The 17,430-nt window shown below is 46.0% G+C and overlaps 1 protein-coding gene across 1 annotated transcript; it reads left to right on the forward strand.

Moving 5' to 3' along the window:
* Nucleotides 1-7,682: 7,682 nt before the first annotated feature.
* On the forward strand, nucleotides 7,683-14,237 carry abraa (actin binding Rho activating protein a). The gene is made up of 2 exons (XM_020653141.2): nucleotides 7,683-8,702; nucleotides 12,430-14,237. The coding sequence occupies exons 1-2, from the start codon at nucleotides 8,070-8,072 to the stop codon at nucleotides 12,865-12,867; spliced, it is 1,071 nt and encodes a 356-aa protein (XP_020508797.1). The 5' UTR covers nucleotides 7,683-8,069; the 3' UTR covers nucleotides 12,868-14,237.
* The last annotated feature ends 3,193 nt before the right edge of the window (nucleotides 14,238-17,430 follow it).

The raw sequence follows: 17,430 nt of genomic DNA on the forward strand, positions 1-17,430 counted from the left end.
ACAGGAGAACTACAAGATCACAGGAGTACTACAAGATCACAGGAGAACTACAAGATCCCAAGAGAACTACAAAATCAGAGAACTACAAGATGACGTGGGAATAAAGAGAAAAAACGTGCAAACACCAAGTAGTAATTTCCCCTATGGGGGATCAATAAAGTTTATCTTTATCTTTAGCTTTGTCTTTCTGAGGATGATTTGTTGTTCACTCTGTATCAATTTAGACGTTATGTTGATGAATTGAGGGAAAATAAGAGCATTACTCTGTATATTGTGTTTAATTTTGAAATTATCCAGAAGTTCTGTGCGTTTCCTTGTCTGACTTCCTGTCCGGGTCGTTCTCAGGAGACGGACTGCGGCGTTTGATGCTAAAACAGTAGCATTGACTGGAGTGGCAGCAAACATGGCCATAGTGTGCAGCGCTGACAGACAGCACACATGAACTATGTGGAAGTATGTATTAGTTAGTTTTTCAAGCCGTGAGTTCGACCTGAGACTCCTTTCTCGCATGTCGTCCCACACTCTCTTATCACGATTTCCAATTCTGGCAAAAGCTCCTCAAACCATCTTAGGATCCTTTGAAACACCCTGACGCACCTCTGCCTGTCCCTGAACACAACTTAATGAACTCTGAGGGGACTCTGCAGAACGCTTACTCCAGTAAGAGTTACATCGATCTCCCTCCACATTAGATGTGTTAGCCAGACTTTGAGAACTTACTGACATGTTTACATGCATCTGAAGAGTCCAGATTTAGTCAGACTGACGTTTTCTAACTGCATGTAAACGTATGGACTAACAGGTCTGTGAACTTTCACTCTTGTTTGGCTTTAAGCTCTGATAACTGCGACTCTACTCCTTCCAAGACTTAACGTGTCTGCTCTGGCAGATTGCCTTTTCATTAAAAGATGCTAACAGTAGCTGCCGCTCTGAGACAGATTACCAACCCTGCAGAGAGGCGTCTTTGTAGACAACAAGCTTATTTTATGCTCACAGTAACTTTGACCTTCACCTCGTCCACTCTGACCCAGCTGATCGATCCCCGCTGAACTGTGAAATCAGCCACTGACGCACAAACATGGCCTGCGTCTGCAGTGTGTGCTATAAACGTCTGCAGGTAGAGGTCAAACAGATCACACATGAGATTATAAACAAACGCTCGCATGATTATCTTTCACCATGTGACACAGGGACGAGCAGAGAAACAGGCAGACGAGGAAGAGAAGGTCGATGGAAATGATGCACTCTACGTGTGGAAGTTTTAGAAGCGGCTCCTCAGATCTATCATCCAAACGGCAGCAGGAGGTCCATGAGAAGGCAAGCTGTGCAGAACTGATGGCAAGTGTAAAGAGGGCAAGAAGAAGACGAGGGGCCGCCTCTGCAGATGGTCGCGACGAGGAATACAATACGGAGCGGTAATTGTTGCACGCTGACAGAGGAAGAAAACGTTTCTCTTAATTTAGAATAAAGAAAGACAGCGAGGGAGAAAGACGGGAAAGTAATGAAGCAGCATTATTATCAGGACGCTGCTCTGATTGCTCGATGTCTGTCTGTGAGGTTTAATTGAATCAGTGTGAGATTGTAGAGGAGGACGGGGGCATACTGCAGGAAATAAGAACACACACTTCAAAGAGATGAGACTGAAGCTGACTGATCCTCTCAGGTTTGTCGTTTGACTCAGACGGGTGATAACACACCTGAGAGCTCTCATCACACACACACACACACTGTCTGTGTGACTCAGCTGTGTCAGACTCACAGTCGAGAGGGAACAGAGCGAGGAGTACAGAGGAGAAGAACGCCTGTCAGGTTTATTTCGGGCTCTTTGCGCCTGTGAACGCAGCTTCATGCTCTGATCTGCTGCTGTCCCACTTCCGCGTCCTCTGGCGCCCGCTAAATGGCGTAAATGAAAGTTAAATATGCAGCAGCGTTTAACGCCTCCCACCTAACCTCGACACAAAACCCAAATATAACAAATATATAACCAAGACTTAAAGCTAAGCCTCTCAGTGCAGAGCGACGAGGAGACCTTTCCCTCCTTGAAGACCTGCAGACCCCACATGAGTATGCAAATTTGCAAATTTCCACCTACTCCGTGCACGCCGCAGTCCATCAGCGGTGCCGAAGTTCGCTGCCACTCTGGTCAATTCTCCTATTTCCACAGTGAGCGCCGCGGTCCGTCTCCGGAGCGTGTCACCAGCACCTTTTCTAAAAGTTTAATGATTTTTAACATGAAGTGCTCAAAAAAAATGGAGGAAAAAAAACATCATATGGACACAGGGCCTTAGGGCTCAACAGTGACCGCCCACTTTTTTGGACAGCCGTCGTTACAGAATTAATTTTCCTCGTTCAAATCCTCCGTTGACATTTCAGAAAATCCTTTTTTCAACATTTTTAATACTGGAACCAACCAACCAGCTACTCCAATCATGAGAAAAGTCCATCCTCTCCGTCTTCTGCCTGCTCCACTTTTCAGAAAATGTGTGCTCAAACAGATCATCACAAAGGGCAGTAGCCCCTCCCCCAGGTGGGTGACACTCCCACAGCTAGGTGTTTGTTCTGCCCTCTGAGTCTACCTTTTCACCGTAAACAATAGGACATGGAGCGAAAAAGCCCGAGTACACCCAAGCCCTTCCAGAGAGGGGGCGTGGTCAGACACAGCTCATTTACATATTTAAAGGTACAGACACAGAAACAGCCTGTTCTGAGCAGGGCTGAAATAGAGGGGTTTATAGGCATGATCAAATCCAGGATCAGAGTGGATTTAGAACAAGAAACTTCACACACATGTTTTTGAGGAGCTCTGAGATTTATTTACACTGAAGAGGAGGAGGAGAATATGTGACCTCTAAGATTTTGGCTTCACTTGAGGCGAGACGACGCGCTGTCCAGTTTTAAGAGTCAAATAGTTGAAATTCAGGGACAGTTGCTCTTTTTCATGTTGCTCATCGCCACGGCTGCCCAATGATGTCATGGCCACCATGAGCAGCATGAGGAATGTTTGCCTCACACATGGTCTCCAATCTGTCTCCTCGCAGTGAGATTTGGACGCCACATTCATGCACCGTCTGCCTGCATGTATGACTATGAACGTTATCTTAACAGTGAGAAATGTAGCTGCGTTGATTCAGCTCCAGGTTATGTGCCAGAGAATGTGTGTGTGTGTGTGTGTGTGTGTGTGTGTGTGTGTGTGTCTGTGTGTGTGTGCGGTCGCAGTGTGGGGGTCTCTCTCTGCCAGGACCCGCTCTCTGCTCATCCAGAGGAACAGGCAAAGTAATGACATCGCTCTCCTGGCCCGCCCGCCATCCTGCAGCGATGGCGTCAGCATGCACAGAAAAAGACGTCATCCAAACACAGAGATAAACACACACAGCCAAAATATAGAAACTGTGTTCTGTTGTGACACAAATAGCAGTTTGTCATCAGAACACGCTTTAGGAGAAATGACCTCAGTGATCAGACGCTGAATGAGTCATTAGATCCTCTTCCTTTCCTAGATTCCTTTTCCTGTCTCCTGAGGTGACTTGAACAATTTGGGAAAGGATTTTTTTTTTGGGTTAGGGTTAGAACCAATATGTAGGATAACAAGACAACAGACTCCACACATGGGGGGCGCCCAAACCGCTTGGCTGTCAGCGCCCCGTTATTTATCCAATAAATACTTTTCCTGCTGTTACCTTTTTTTTTCTTTGTCAGAGCTTCATACAACAGACGAAATACCATAAGGCTGGCTACGCGACAGATGATTTAAGGCCTAATGCAGGGGGAGACGTGGCCTGTTTCACGGCGTGTCACAACCGAGTGTCCAAATGATCCTCAAGTGTTTGGCGTCAATACGATCGTTTTGGAGCAGATCCCAGCTGTCATTGGGCGAGAGGCGGGGCTACACCAGCCAATCACAGCGCTGAACCTCCTCACTGTAAGGCGACAGCCCCATATCAAACATGTTTGATTTTAATGAATTCCAGATCGAGCTGCCTCTGATGGAAGACCTGCAACAGCCAATGAGAGCGAGCAACCGGAAGTGTCACCAAACAGATGTTGCATCACCGTGAAGTGACCACGTCCGTTGTTTGTTTTCTTCTGAAGTCCCGTTTGATCACGTGAGATTCTGTGAGATCTTGTGCCTGTTATAAACCTCCATGTTTTTATTTAATCGGTTAAGATTTGAAAATCGTCCCGTGTGTATCCAGCCTGAGAGACGCAGTGTGCTGCAGGTGATCAAACATATTTCACATGTTCGTCAGGATCAACACGTTATATTGTTACTCAGCGAGTGACTCAAAGTTCATATTAAATGTAAAAATAACTTTTGCTCTGATTAAATCAGGTTTAAATACTCTGATCATGACACTCAGTCCTCACAATTTTCTCAATGCTTCAACTGCCAGGCACGTCTATTTCTGGGCCGTGGGAGCGTGCACGTGAGGCAGCTGCTGGCGTGAGGATGGAAAACTTAAGCACACACACACAAACACACACACACACACACACACACACACACACACACACACACACAGGTTTGAAACCTGAGCTGGTGACGGTTCGGCCTCCGGTGGGTTATTTTAAACGCTCAGAACACGTATGAAGCTTTGTCTGCCAGCTCTGAGTGAGAGAGAGAGAGAGAGAGAGAGAGAGAGAGAGAGCAAGAGAGAGAGAGAGAGTTAGAGAGAGAGAGAGAGAGAGGAAGAGAGAGGGGGGGAGAGAGAGAGAGAGAGAGAGATACTTCATTATGAAGGTGGTGCACAGAACTTGCTGTGTGTTTCTTACATAAATAAACTACCACCTCTCATTAGTTTATGCGGTCGAGCGTGTGACGTCTTAATTCAGGAATAAAATCCAGACAAAGTCATACGGATAAAGATTGTTTATAAAAAAAACTGGATGTGGACCAAGTGACCCAGGAGCCGAGACCGGGCCCTCGAGTAGACGTTGCTCCCCAAACCTTCAGCGAGGTGTTCGGGCTCTACCACCACCTGACGTCCCTGACACCCAGCCTCCACCATCAGACTGTGTCGTCCTTCAACCACCGCCGTCCTCGTTCATGCGCGACCTGCTCCGACCTCCACGTCAGCAGTAAAGAAGTGACAGGAACAGGAACAAGAGGAATACAAAGGAGAAATCCTTCCTGCATCTTATCCCATCTCCCCACTATCCCGTTATTCGTCTATAACATAACTAAGGCCTTCTACCTGCTCTTTCGTAAAGCACTGTACAAATAATGATTGATTGATTGGTTTGTAAACGTTTATTTTGAGAGCGTACGGCTGGGTGGGTGTTTTGGCTCTTTTGGTTATTTTTATGTAGATTTGAAGAATCTATAAAGTCAGTTGTGTAAGGTGTGGGTGTGTGGAGATGTGCTGTACTGTAAAGACAAAAACAAAAAAAACAAAGATTTGTGGGTCAGAGGAGTCTCTGAGTCTCCCGACTGCTGCTCTGATGTAAGCATGAGGCACATCGGGCCCAGGGCAGGTGTGTCTCATCTCCTCATTGCCTGCTCAGCAGGTCTGCAGCCTTGGAGACAGAAAGCAAGAACCAGTGAACTCATCAATGCACCTTTTACAGGTTGCCATACTACCCCCTGGATGGATGAATGCATGGTTGGATGGATGGATGGATGGATGGATGGACAGATGGATCGAAGGTTGGACATATGGATGAACAGACGGATGGACCAATGGATGGATGGACGGTGGGATATATGGATGGATGGATGGATGGATGGATGGATGGACAGATGGTTGTCTGGACGGATGGATGGACGGATGGATGGACCAGTAAAACAAACTGATGCTCGGTTCTTCTCTGGTGACTTTTACACAGAGATGAATATTTATTAGGATTTCAGCATTAATAATAAGAAAGTATTTCAGGTTTCCTTGTTGAAACAACTCATTTAATTTATTTTAATGATCACTAATGCCTGGATACAGCTCATTAATCATTTAATCTCACGATAAATCTCTCAGCCCGTCATTCTGCCCGTCAATCAGCAGACACTGGGCTGCTTTTAAATACACCTCCCTCTGTGCTGATCAGAGCTGTGACTAATGAGACACACACTCGGACCACACTCGGTTTATTACATAACAACCCACAAGAGGGGAAATGACTGGGGAATAAACAGTGAGAAACAAACAGGTTCATTAGAGGTTTCACTTTGTTCCTTTTGTTCATTACAAACACAAACAGAGTCATTAGAGATCGACACAAACAAACAGAGCAGAATACATTTACACACATCCACATCCTCCCACACTGTCTGCTCTAAATCAGGACTAACGTGGGACAAACATCATTAGCAGACATTCTCTTAGATCTGTTTTAACAATTACAATAATATATTTTTAAAAGAAGTGGAGCACACAATTTATTTCCTCTCATTTCATTGTCCTTCATTCTGACTGTACAATGCATTTCAAAAAAAGTTTTTCATGCTTTTAATTTGTATTTTTGTACCATCTTAAAGGAGCAGTATGTAACTCTGACACATAGTGTTTAAAATGGGTATTGCAGTCTAAATTCTAAACATTGTAGAGAGCTTATAGCAATTTTGATATTGATATCACATTTTTTGACACTTTATCTCAACATGTTTTGGTGTTCTTGCTCTTTTTTCATTTCTGTCTCTCTTAATGTCAACGCTTTGTGTCATGTTTGGACTTTTTATCACCAGTTCTTTGACTTCTTAATCCATCATATTTACTTTTTTATCTCCCGTCATATTTACTTTTTAATTTATACTCGCAACTTTTCATCTCATATTTACGTCAGAGCTCGGGTTGTTTTCTCACCAAGGTTTTGTTTCTATCTCTGTTCTTGTTGTTTTTTGGTTCATTTTACGACCCAGATAGACTTCATTTCTTCACACTGTTTCCACTTGTGCTGCAGTCATGTCCCTGAAAGCAGAAATAACTGACTTATAATAAAGACACAATTAGACTCATAATGAAAACCTCAAGAGGCCGAAACCCCGAATAAACAAAATTCAGAGATAATCGATGAATGAAGCCGGAGGTGGAAAAACTTCAGATAAGTGCAGAACAAGAAAGGAAACACTTGAATACATTTACTGAACCTTAATCCAGAATCCAATCCTCACATATTTTCACACACACGCACACACACACACACAGACATTCAGACACAGTCACTCCGGATGCTTTGTGAGTGACCCACAATTCTGAAATCGAGTCTCACACAGCTGATTGAGATGATCAAAGCATAACTAGTACTGTATCTGCATGAAAACATCCCTATAAATACACACACAAACACCCATACACACACACACACACACACACACACACACACACACACACACACACACACACACACACACACACACACACACACACACACACACACACACACACACACACATCTATCACCTAAAGCAGGCTGACTCAGAGGCTGAAGGCAGCGTGTCAGGGCAGAAACCTCTGAGCTAAAAACACTGGACACCTGTTCCCCCCGTCCCACTGAGAGAAATTCCACTCCTCAGTCAGCCTGTGTGTGTGTGTGTGTGTGTGTGTGTGTGTGTGTCTGTGTGTGTGTGTGTGTGTGTGTGTGTGTGTGTGTGTGTGCGTGAGACGAGTGTTGACACCAGACGTTCCTGTCTCACGTGGACTCTCTGTGACATCACTTCCTTTACGACCCGTCCCTATTTAAAGGCGGCCGTGGAGCCAGAGGGGCTTCAGCAGGGATTAAAGATAAAGTCCTCGCACTCTTCACACCGACACGCTCACCCACTGACCGACTGACGGCCACCAGAGCTCCGGATGCTTCCCTGAACATCCATCGCGGATATAAAGGATTGAGACGGACGGATTTTACACCCGAGATCATCTGGGAAGATATCGCATGTGAGGAGTGTTTAAGATTCAAGCTGGAACTTAAAGACACACTTTTAATTTAAATCAGAAAACTTCTTTTCTCTTTTTGAATCACCTAAACATCTACATTTTCAGACAAAGACATTTTTAAAAAGGACTAAAACACGGCCTTGCATTTGGAAAACAAAGGACACATCAGCTTCCTGGTGACGTCTCTCCCGGCGCCTCGTCATCATGAGCAGCGGAGGAACCTCCACTGTTCCCCCTCCGGAGCCTCAGGCTTTCAAACGCGCCGTTCGGAAGATAAAATGCGCCGCCATGGTGGCTAACTTGGCTAAGAGCTGGCAGGGCTGGGCCACCGACCACTCGGAGAAGCAGGACGCCATCCCGAGCGGCTGGATGCCGACGTCCGTTGAAGAGGAGGACGAAAAACAACAAAACCACGTGGTCAAACTCACGGTGACGCCGCGAGTCGTCGTAGCCGATCGCAGCGACGCCGGAGGGAGTAAAATCAGAGCGTGCACGGTGACAAAGTCCATCCAGCCTAAACGCAGCGAGTGCAGCAGCAGCGATTTGATCAGCGCAATCAAAGGGAAAATGGAATCCGGTCCGGAGCAGAACAAGCCGTTCCTGGGCAACGAGTCACCGACACGGCGGCGCCAAATGAGAGCGCTGCAGAACGCAGGAGGAGGAGGTGGAGTCATCCAGGACCGGAGGCTGATGTTGCAGGAGAAGAAGCTCGGCTCGAGGAGCAGCAGCGTCGACACGGAGGACAGCGGGATCGGAGAGGAGGCGGGGCTTAGCGACAACGAGCCGAAGAGCGAGCAGAATGACATCCTTCCAAAGAAACACACGACTCGGCCGAAGGTAGAGTTTCTCTCACACAGATGTTATTAAAACTGATGGAGGAATCTTTTTTCAGCTTCAACCTTTGAAAGGAAAAATAATTTGCTACACCGAAGTAGCCGATTTCATGTAAAGGTCGTGGATAAATAATCGTCCAAAGAGACGGAACTACGACGACGATAGTTTGATCTGTTGGCTGAAATATTGGCGACTATTTCAGAGGTTGAAGTTCTGCTTTTTTACGCGTTATGAACGATAAACAGGAATCCCAAATCCCCTCAGCCTCGACGTCCTCTTTTGTAATTGTTTTGATTAAGAGCCCCCTGGTGGCGGACGCTACATACTGCATGTTTAAGAATGCACTAATTAATTAAGACATCGAGATCTCATTTCAAGACACTCAACGAGTACACTTTGCTCGCTGCATTCATAGAAGATTTAGATTTTTTGTGCGTGTACGGTCTTGGAATAAGATGTTTGTCAGCTGAGTGAGGTTGTTGTGAAATGAGATATTTAGGATGTAGATTTAGATTTTAAGATGTCACCGTGTGACCTTACAGACTGACTTTTAAAAATAACTAAATGAACAAAACAAAGAGGGAGGGGGGCGACGAGAGGGAGCAGAATTTATGAATTTGTCCTCATGAAAAGGTCGTTCAATCACTGACGCTTCAAATCTGTCAAGCTTTCACACTTCTTCTTCGTCTGTAAACGATGAGAGGAGATCTGTCGAGTTATTGTTGATGATGACGGGAACAAGTCAGACGATCAGGACCTAAACTTCCAGAAGATAAACTTTGTGTAACCGCTCTTTAATTCTTCTTTATATAGACATGACAGACGTTTACAGGTTTCTGTTTTCTTTTCTTACGACCACACAAAATGTTTCCACTCGTCCCGGATTCAAACTCGTCACAGGACAGGAGAACACGTGTCAGTCTCACGGTCTCACAGCTCCGATATACAAGCAGAAGTCCCTTTGATGTCACCTGCAGGAACCGGACACCAAACTATAGGGCGCTTGAGTAACATCAGCAGTAAAAATCTGGGCTATAAAATGCCGAGGGGGGGTCGTCAGAGAGAGAACGGGTTCACACTCATAAAGACACAAGCTGGAGCGACAGCAGAGCAATGGAATAAATAAATAAATATACAGAGAGGCTGTGGTGCAACGTGTTCTCCAACCTGACCTTCAGGTGGAACCACAGGGGGGGGTGGGGGGAGGGGGGGGGGGGGGGGGCTAGGAGAAATATGAGACAGACCATTCTGTGATTTATTTGTGCATGTGTGGGTTTGTGTGATGTTCAAGAAGAAGGAGGGATGACAGTTATTTCTGGCCTGATTGTGGTTTTACTAATCAGCCAATTTAATAATATTTGTCACATCAGAGAGTGGTGTCATGTCAGTCTGTGCATCAACCTTTAAAACCCGATCTCAGGAAAACAAAGAGCAGCAATCCTGCAGTTCCTCAAGTGTCCACTAGAGGCTAGCTGCAGAACCACATGAAGGCGCATACAAACTCGTTAGGTGTATGTGGCTCATAATAAACTTGAATTAGATATTTTGCGCAGAAATTTTAAAACGACATGCTAAGCATTGAGTGTTTGAGTGTGCTGGATCATGTGACAGGTGACATTTGACCTATATACAATACACCAATACAAACACTCAGCTACAGGATGCAGGACACGTAAATATCTGTCTCTTCAGCTGCAGTTCATGGAATCTGTTCCCTAAAAAAAAGGGAGACGAGGGGGCGCCGGAGGCCTAGTGGTCAGTGAGCGCGCCTCATGTGCGGAGGCTTAAGTCGGTTCAGGTCCGGCCTGGGCTTCTTTCCGGCAATCCATTCCCCACTCTCTCTGTCCTATCCACTGTCCTGTCTCTGAAAGAAAAAGGCATAGAGGTCACACAAAAAATTATTTACAAAAAGGAGGACGAGTGCTGACGGAACAAATAGAATACATTTGAAGTCAAAGTCACATGAGTGATTTTTTTCACTGCAAAAACAGGATTTTGTTTTTCCAGTTTAGGACCAGTCTCTCAGTCAAGACAGATATTAGAACGCTGTGATTATCAAAAAAATGAGCATACTGCATTAATGTAAAAATACAAAATAAACAGGGTGGGTTTGATATAGGACAGGAAAGACGTTGATCAGGTGATTAAGGGTTCACAGAGGTTGGTGGACGCTCCCTCTGTGACATGTCCTCACTTTTTAAAGTGTGAATTCCAAAGTGATACGATGACACCGATCTGTCGGTGTGGCAAGCTGCGGAAAGTACGGGGGGGGGGGGGGGGGGGGGGGGCAGGAGAGGAGGGGGGGGGTCAGGGTAGGAGAGGGGGAGCGGGGTCAGGGTAGGTGAGGGGGAGGGGGGTCAGGGTAGCTGAGGGGGAGGAGGGGTCAGGGTAGGAGACGAGGAGGAGGGGTCAGGGTAGGAGACGAGGTCGTATAGGAGGAGTGAGTAGGTACTGATTATTGAGGCTTTACAGAGAGGATGCAAGAGGATCAAATAAAAGCTGCAGCAAAGCGTGCACTTAAAGAGGAACTCTACAGATCCTCCTCCTGGGTTCCTCCAGCGGGGTCTTAAACTCTAGCCTTCATGCACGTCGGTGCTTCATGGGAGCAACATAAAGCGGGTTCTATGGGGAATGTCTCCGGGTGCATAGCAAAAGGTCAAGACGGGGATCAGGTGCACCGAGCAGAGAAGAGTTTATTTAAAGATTGCGGGTCATTAATCCAAAAGAATCTGCATCCGACTCTTCAACGTGACCTCGTGTGTTGGAGGTGATCAGTCATGTGACTTCAGTCGTCTGTGCAGAGGAAAGTTAGTTACGGCATTCTGCAGAAAAACAGAATCAGAATCAGAAATACTTTATCAATCCCAGAGGGAAATTCGATCGTTACAGTTGCTCCAAAATATACAATATGGCAGTAGCACTAGTAGCTAGCGAGTGTCCTGGTTCTGATCATCTTCAGGATCTGGTGTTTACCTGGACTCAGAGAAACATGGTTCTTCATCTCCCTGTAGACAAGCTCAATACTCAAATCCTGCTTCATGATCACTGCGTCTTATTGGTGCAGACGCCATGTGATGTTTACAACCCAAACTGCAGACATTTAGAAATCTGAGAAACACAAGACCTCTGTGGATTATTTTTGGTTTCGCACCACCAGGTTGCAGATGCAAAAAGACAAAAGTCACTTTCTTCCTCGCTCCAGAAATAAGACGCTCTCGTTGCCGCCGCCATGTTTGTTGTGCTGTATAGTCACTTGGCTGAGGCGGCGTCTGTGCAGATGGTCGGCACCTGTCAGAAAACGGGGTTAAGGCGTTTACATGACAAAGAATCCTGAATTCTTTCAGAGTTCTCCAGGTGGAAAAAAATCAGGTTTCTCTAAATCCGGATAAGGGCTTATCCTGCTTTCTGAAGTCAGGATCTGATGTTTACATGCACAAACACAAAAATATGTTCAAACCCAGGATACTGAAATCCATGGAAACATCCTCACTGAAAGTAAAGTAAAGTACCTGTATCTCATGAAACGCTAAACGCTCCGTCTGTGGAAAGCAGATTTTTCTCTGGTGGGTGTCTGGGCCAAAAGTCCAGGACAACCTAGAGAACATCTGATGGTTTTGTCAGACTTGATTTGACTTTTCAAAGAGGGTCTGGTTTGATAAAATCCTGGTAGAACTGTAAAGACTCTGACTTTATTCTGAGGGTAACATGCCCTTTTGTCTTTCCTTTTCAGGTCAAGATCGTCACCACCAATGACATCAAGAGCCGCTGGCAGCAGTGGTCGCAGCAGCACATCGAGGGCCAGAAGCTGAACCCGTTCAGCGAGGAATTCGACCATGAATACGCCATGGCTCAGCGCGTACGCAAAGGCGAGTCGGGCTACGGCCGACCCAAAGACGGCTCCAAGACGGCGGAGAGGGGCGACCGGGCCCAGAAGCACATCCACAGAGAGATGGAGGAGATGGTGTGGATCATCAGAGACATGAACTACAAGGACAAAGAGGGCAGGACCGTCATCAGCTTCGGGCGCCTCTTTGACCGATACGTGAAGATCTCAGATAAGGTGGTGGGCATCCTGCTGCGCTGCCGCAAACACAAGATGGTGGACTTTGAGGGCGAGATGCTGTGGAAGGGACAGGACGATGATGTCATCATCACGCTGAGGGACTGAGGACGGGAGGGATGTGTGACGAACAATAAAAAACTCTTTAGACGCTTAACGTGTCCTCGAGACAAAAACGGAATAGTTTACAGGAAGTTCATACAAGAGGGAAAAAGTTTAGAGATATTTATAATGCATGGAAATGTCAACAAAATGGAAATAAAGACAAAACCTAAAAAAAAAATCACATTCTTAAAGCAAGTTGATTTGAAGGCTAGAAACACACACACACACACACACACACACACACACACACACACACACACACACACACACACACACAAACAAAAAACACACACACACACACAAACACACAAACAAAAAACACACACACACACACAAACACACACACACAAACACACACACACACACACAAACAAAAAACACACACACATACAAACACACACACACAAACACACACACACACACACACACAAACATAAAAACACAAACACAAACACCACACACCCACACACACACACAAACACACACACACACACACAAACACACACACACACATGCACACACACACAAACACCACACACACACACAAACACACACAAACACACACACACACACACACACACAAACACACACACACACACACACGCACACACACACAAACACACACACACACACAAACACACACATGCACACACACACACAAACACACAAACATAAAAACACAAACACACACACACACACACACACACACACACAAACACAAACACACAAACACACACACACACACACACACACACACACACACACACACACACACACACACACACACACACACACACACACACACACACACAAACATACACACACACCAGAGCCATCAGTCCTTCTCACATACCTCACAGATCATCCGATGAAGGGACGCTATCTTTAGCATGCTAATCATGATCACCATGCTAACTACGTTATGTGCTACAAGCCTCAGGAATCCCCTGCAGTCAGACGAGAGAGATCGTGGTCATCCTGTACCTGCGCCCTGAAGTCCAGAGTCCATACTCAAACCTAAAGGGAGTGCAGAGCACCCCCTTTAGTAATAAACCTTTTGTAATAAACCTTACACCGTTTAGTTAAAACCGTATGTTTCCCTCATTTTTGCCCGGCCTTCAGAGCCGGTGTTTGTTTTTTTGTGCCTCATTTGTTATTTATATGTCACCAGTTTGTCACTCTATTGCACCTAATAAAAATAAAAAATAAAAAAAGAGCCGGGTCATTACAGTGCACACGACAGCGAGGGCAGCGCACACCGCGTCCTATCTGACCGTCCCCTGAGACTGTGAGATCGTCTTTTTGTTGTTAGTTGTTGTGATCAGAGAGTTTGGATACTTGGAAGTCAATAAAGACGGACATTTGAGTGCTGACATCTTGTATTCTTTTCCCTCTCATAAATCTGACATGTTTGAGTTTGAATCCTGATGTTGTTCCTCTTCTCCACCCGTCCTCTACTCTCTTTAACAATTTAGTTTTGATGCACATCGAACAACCAGAGAGCAACTGAAGGTTTAATTTCACATTTCTGAATGTTGGGCTCGCTAAGCTTTTAGTCTTTTGGATGTGTCCCCAGCGTCTTCATTTACTGACGCCACTGTTGCGGTAAATTATGGGCCTGTTCAGAGCGGCAGACTCTCGACAAATCCTCGGGGAAGTCTGCAGAAGTTCACGGCAGAGCCTTTAAGAGCCGGCTGATACGGGCAGTGAGACAGACATAAGCCTTTTGTTTCTCTCCTCCGTGGCTGTCGGTTCTCGTTCTCTGATGTCGCCTCACATCCCGCTCTGCAGCCATGGCGTTCACCAGAGAGGTTAAAGGAGGAAAGGAGGGCTGAGAGACCAAAGAGAAGGAGGGTCCGTCCCAACTGCTTAAGAAGATGACTCTACTCAGACACCTTCTTCAGCTGCTATGATTAAAGGAAGATTTTACTTCATTAAAGATAAAAATACACTTTATTGATCCCCCATTGGGAGAAATTTCTTTGTTACAGCAGCTCAAAAACATTAGTATGATTAGTAAAAATAGCAAAAATTAAAAAAACAAATATATTTACATTAATTAAGTAAAGCAAGAAATTACAAACGAGATAAAATAATACTAGGTATATACTATAAACACTTTCCCTTGTGGAAAGTCAGAGGACAGTTACAGATTGTGATTGTGAACATTATTAGAGTCAGGTGATTAACGTCTCTTTCACGCTAACCAGCAATTCACACATACTCCGTGCGCGCCGCGGCCCATCAGCGCCACGGTTTTGCTCCGTCAGACGGCTCGCGCCCATTCACACTGGATCCGTTTCTGGGACGTCAGCGCAGAGCAGCGCACCCATGACACATCACAGGAGAACTACAAGATCCCGCGGGAATTACGAGAAAAACATGTAAAAAACACGTTGCTTTGTCTTTCTGAGGATGCATTGTTGTTAATTCTGAGCCTGTTTTGACGTAATGTTGATAAAGTGATGAAAAATATGATCGCGAGTCCGTATGTTGTGTTTTATTTTGAAATTGACCGGATGCTCTGTGCGTTTCCTTGTCTGACTTCCTGTCCGGGCTGTCATATTCTGTCCAGCTTGACGCGTGCCTGCAGCGCACTCCGGTGAAAATAGACTCGCTGCGTATTTGAAACGGAGCAGATCGCAGTGCAGTTGGTGGCTCGCGCCGGAGACGGACCGCAGCGCGCCCTGTGTGAACACAATGACTGACTAGAGTGGAAGCTAAGTACAACGTAGTGTGCGGCGCTGAAGGACCGCTGACTCATCCGTCAGACTAGGAGGCAAAACTGCAACCTGGCCAGGGGTGGAGCCAAGGGCTTGCCAGGGCCACCCTAGAAATCTGATAGGCCGCCCCAAACCCCTGAACTATGATTGGCTATTTGCCTTGTCAGTGGTAGGTTGGAGTTTAAATCAACTTTTTGGGCTGGAAAACAGCTTCAAAAACCAGCCGGACTTGGTACACTATAAAATATTGTCCAAAGCTGTTCGTAGCAGTTTGAAGGAAGGCGGTTTCAAAAACGGCCATGCTGTGCTCTTTGGCCACGCCTCCACTACTGAAGCCTTCCTCTCTCCTCCAGTGCTACATGACAAACTCCCCTGAAATTCACATGAAGGAGTCAACTGCAAGGGAAGGACACAATTGTTCTATAGAATATATTTTCTGAATAATTTGTCAAGAGACAGAGTAAGCTTACCTCCACCGGCTCCCATTTAAAACTCTGCTGCTCGCTTACAAAACAGCCAAAATGTCTCCTTCTTACCTAAACCTAAAGGTCTACACTCCCTCCCGCCCACTACGCTCTGCCAATGAAAGGCATCTGATCCAACCTTCCCAACAGGGTCCTAAGAATCTAACTGGACTCTTCTCCTCTGTCGCCCCCCGGTGGTTGAATGAACTACCAAACTCTATTTGATCTGCAGAGTCCCTTTGCACCTTTAAGAAAAAGATAAAGACCCAGCTCTTTATGGACACCTACGACCTTCATGATGATGATGATGATGATATTTAGGATGGTTTTGATGCTGGTTAGAACTCCAAAGAACAGCCGTCAATGCCGAGCTCTGCCTCTGGTCACTTCCTGTCAGCACCTGTGGGAGAGAGAGGGTCAGTGGAGGAGGAAGACAGCATTGAGTAAAAAGAGATAAATATCTTGATCAGGTTTTAATCAAAGTCCAGCCCCCTTTTTATCATTTTTTGTCTCCTCCTTTAAAATGTCCCAGTCATGCAGCAGGGGGCGACAGTGGGTGTATGCAGAGGAGCGTAAACTGTCTGTGTGTTGTATCAGTGTTTGACTGAGGTGGAAGCTGCTGTTGTTTGGAGCTCTAATCTTCCCCCCGCCGAGGAAATGATTTATGTCTCAATTTGCCTTTGCACCATCTGAAGGCCTCCTGCTGGCACCTTCCAAAGTCAGCGTGTGAATTCGTCTGTCTGCATTCGTGTATTCAAGTCACGCCACCACTTGTGTGTGTGTGTGTGTGTGTGTGTGTGTGTGTGTGAGAGCCAGTGAGAGTGTGTGGCGCCGTGTCTTCTCCGTCCGTCCGTCTGCGCATGTGCATGCAAGTCATGCCTTTACCTCTGTGTGCGTGTGTGTCTGCCGAGTGTGACCTGCCTCGCTGTCACGCAACTGCAACGTGTGTGAGTGTGAGAGAGAGAGAGAGAAAGTAAGAGAGTGAGAGAGAGAGAGTGACAGAGTGAAAGAGGGAGGGAGAGAGATAGAGAAAGAGAGTGAGAGAGAGAGAGAGAGTGAAAGTGAGAGAGGGAGGGAGGGAGAGAGAGTGAAAGAGTGAAAGAGGGAGGGAGGGAGAGAGATAGAGAAAGAGAGTGAGAGAGAGAGAGAGAGTGAAAGAGAAAGAGGGAAAGAGTGATAGAGAGTGAGAGAGGGAGGGAGAGAGAGAGAGACAAAGAGAGAGAGAGTGAGAGAGTGAAAGAGGGAGAATGAAAGAGAGAGAGGGAAAGAGTGATAGAGAGTGAGAGAGGGAGGGAGAGAGAGACAGACAAAGAGAGAGAGAGTGAGAGAGAGAGAGTGTGTGTGAGAGAGAGAATGAGAGAGTGAAAGAGGGAGGGAGG

This window comes from Labrus bergylta, chromosome 5 (assembly GCF_963930695.1).
Source record: "Labrus bergylta chromosome 5, fLabBer1.1, whole genome shotgun sequence".
NCBI classification, from domain to species: Eukaryota; Metazoa; Chordata; class Actinopteri; order Labriformes; family Labridae; genus Labrus; species Labrus bergylta.

Coding starts and splice junctions, on each gene's coding strand:
- abraa (XM_020653141.2), top strand. CDS start 8,070: ATGAGCAGCGGAGGAACCTCCACTGTTCCCCCTCCGGAGCCTCAGGCT. Junction 8,703..12,429: donor AACACACGACTCGGCCGAAG/GTAGAGTTTCTC, acceptor TTTCCTTTTCAG/GTCAAGATCGTCACCACCAA.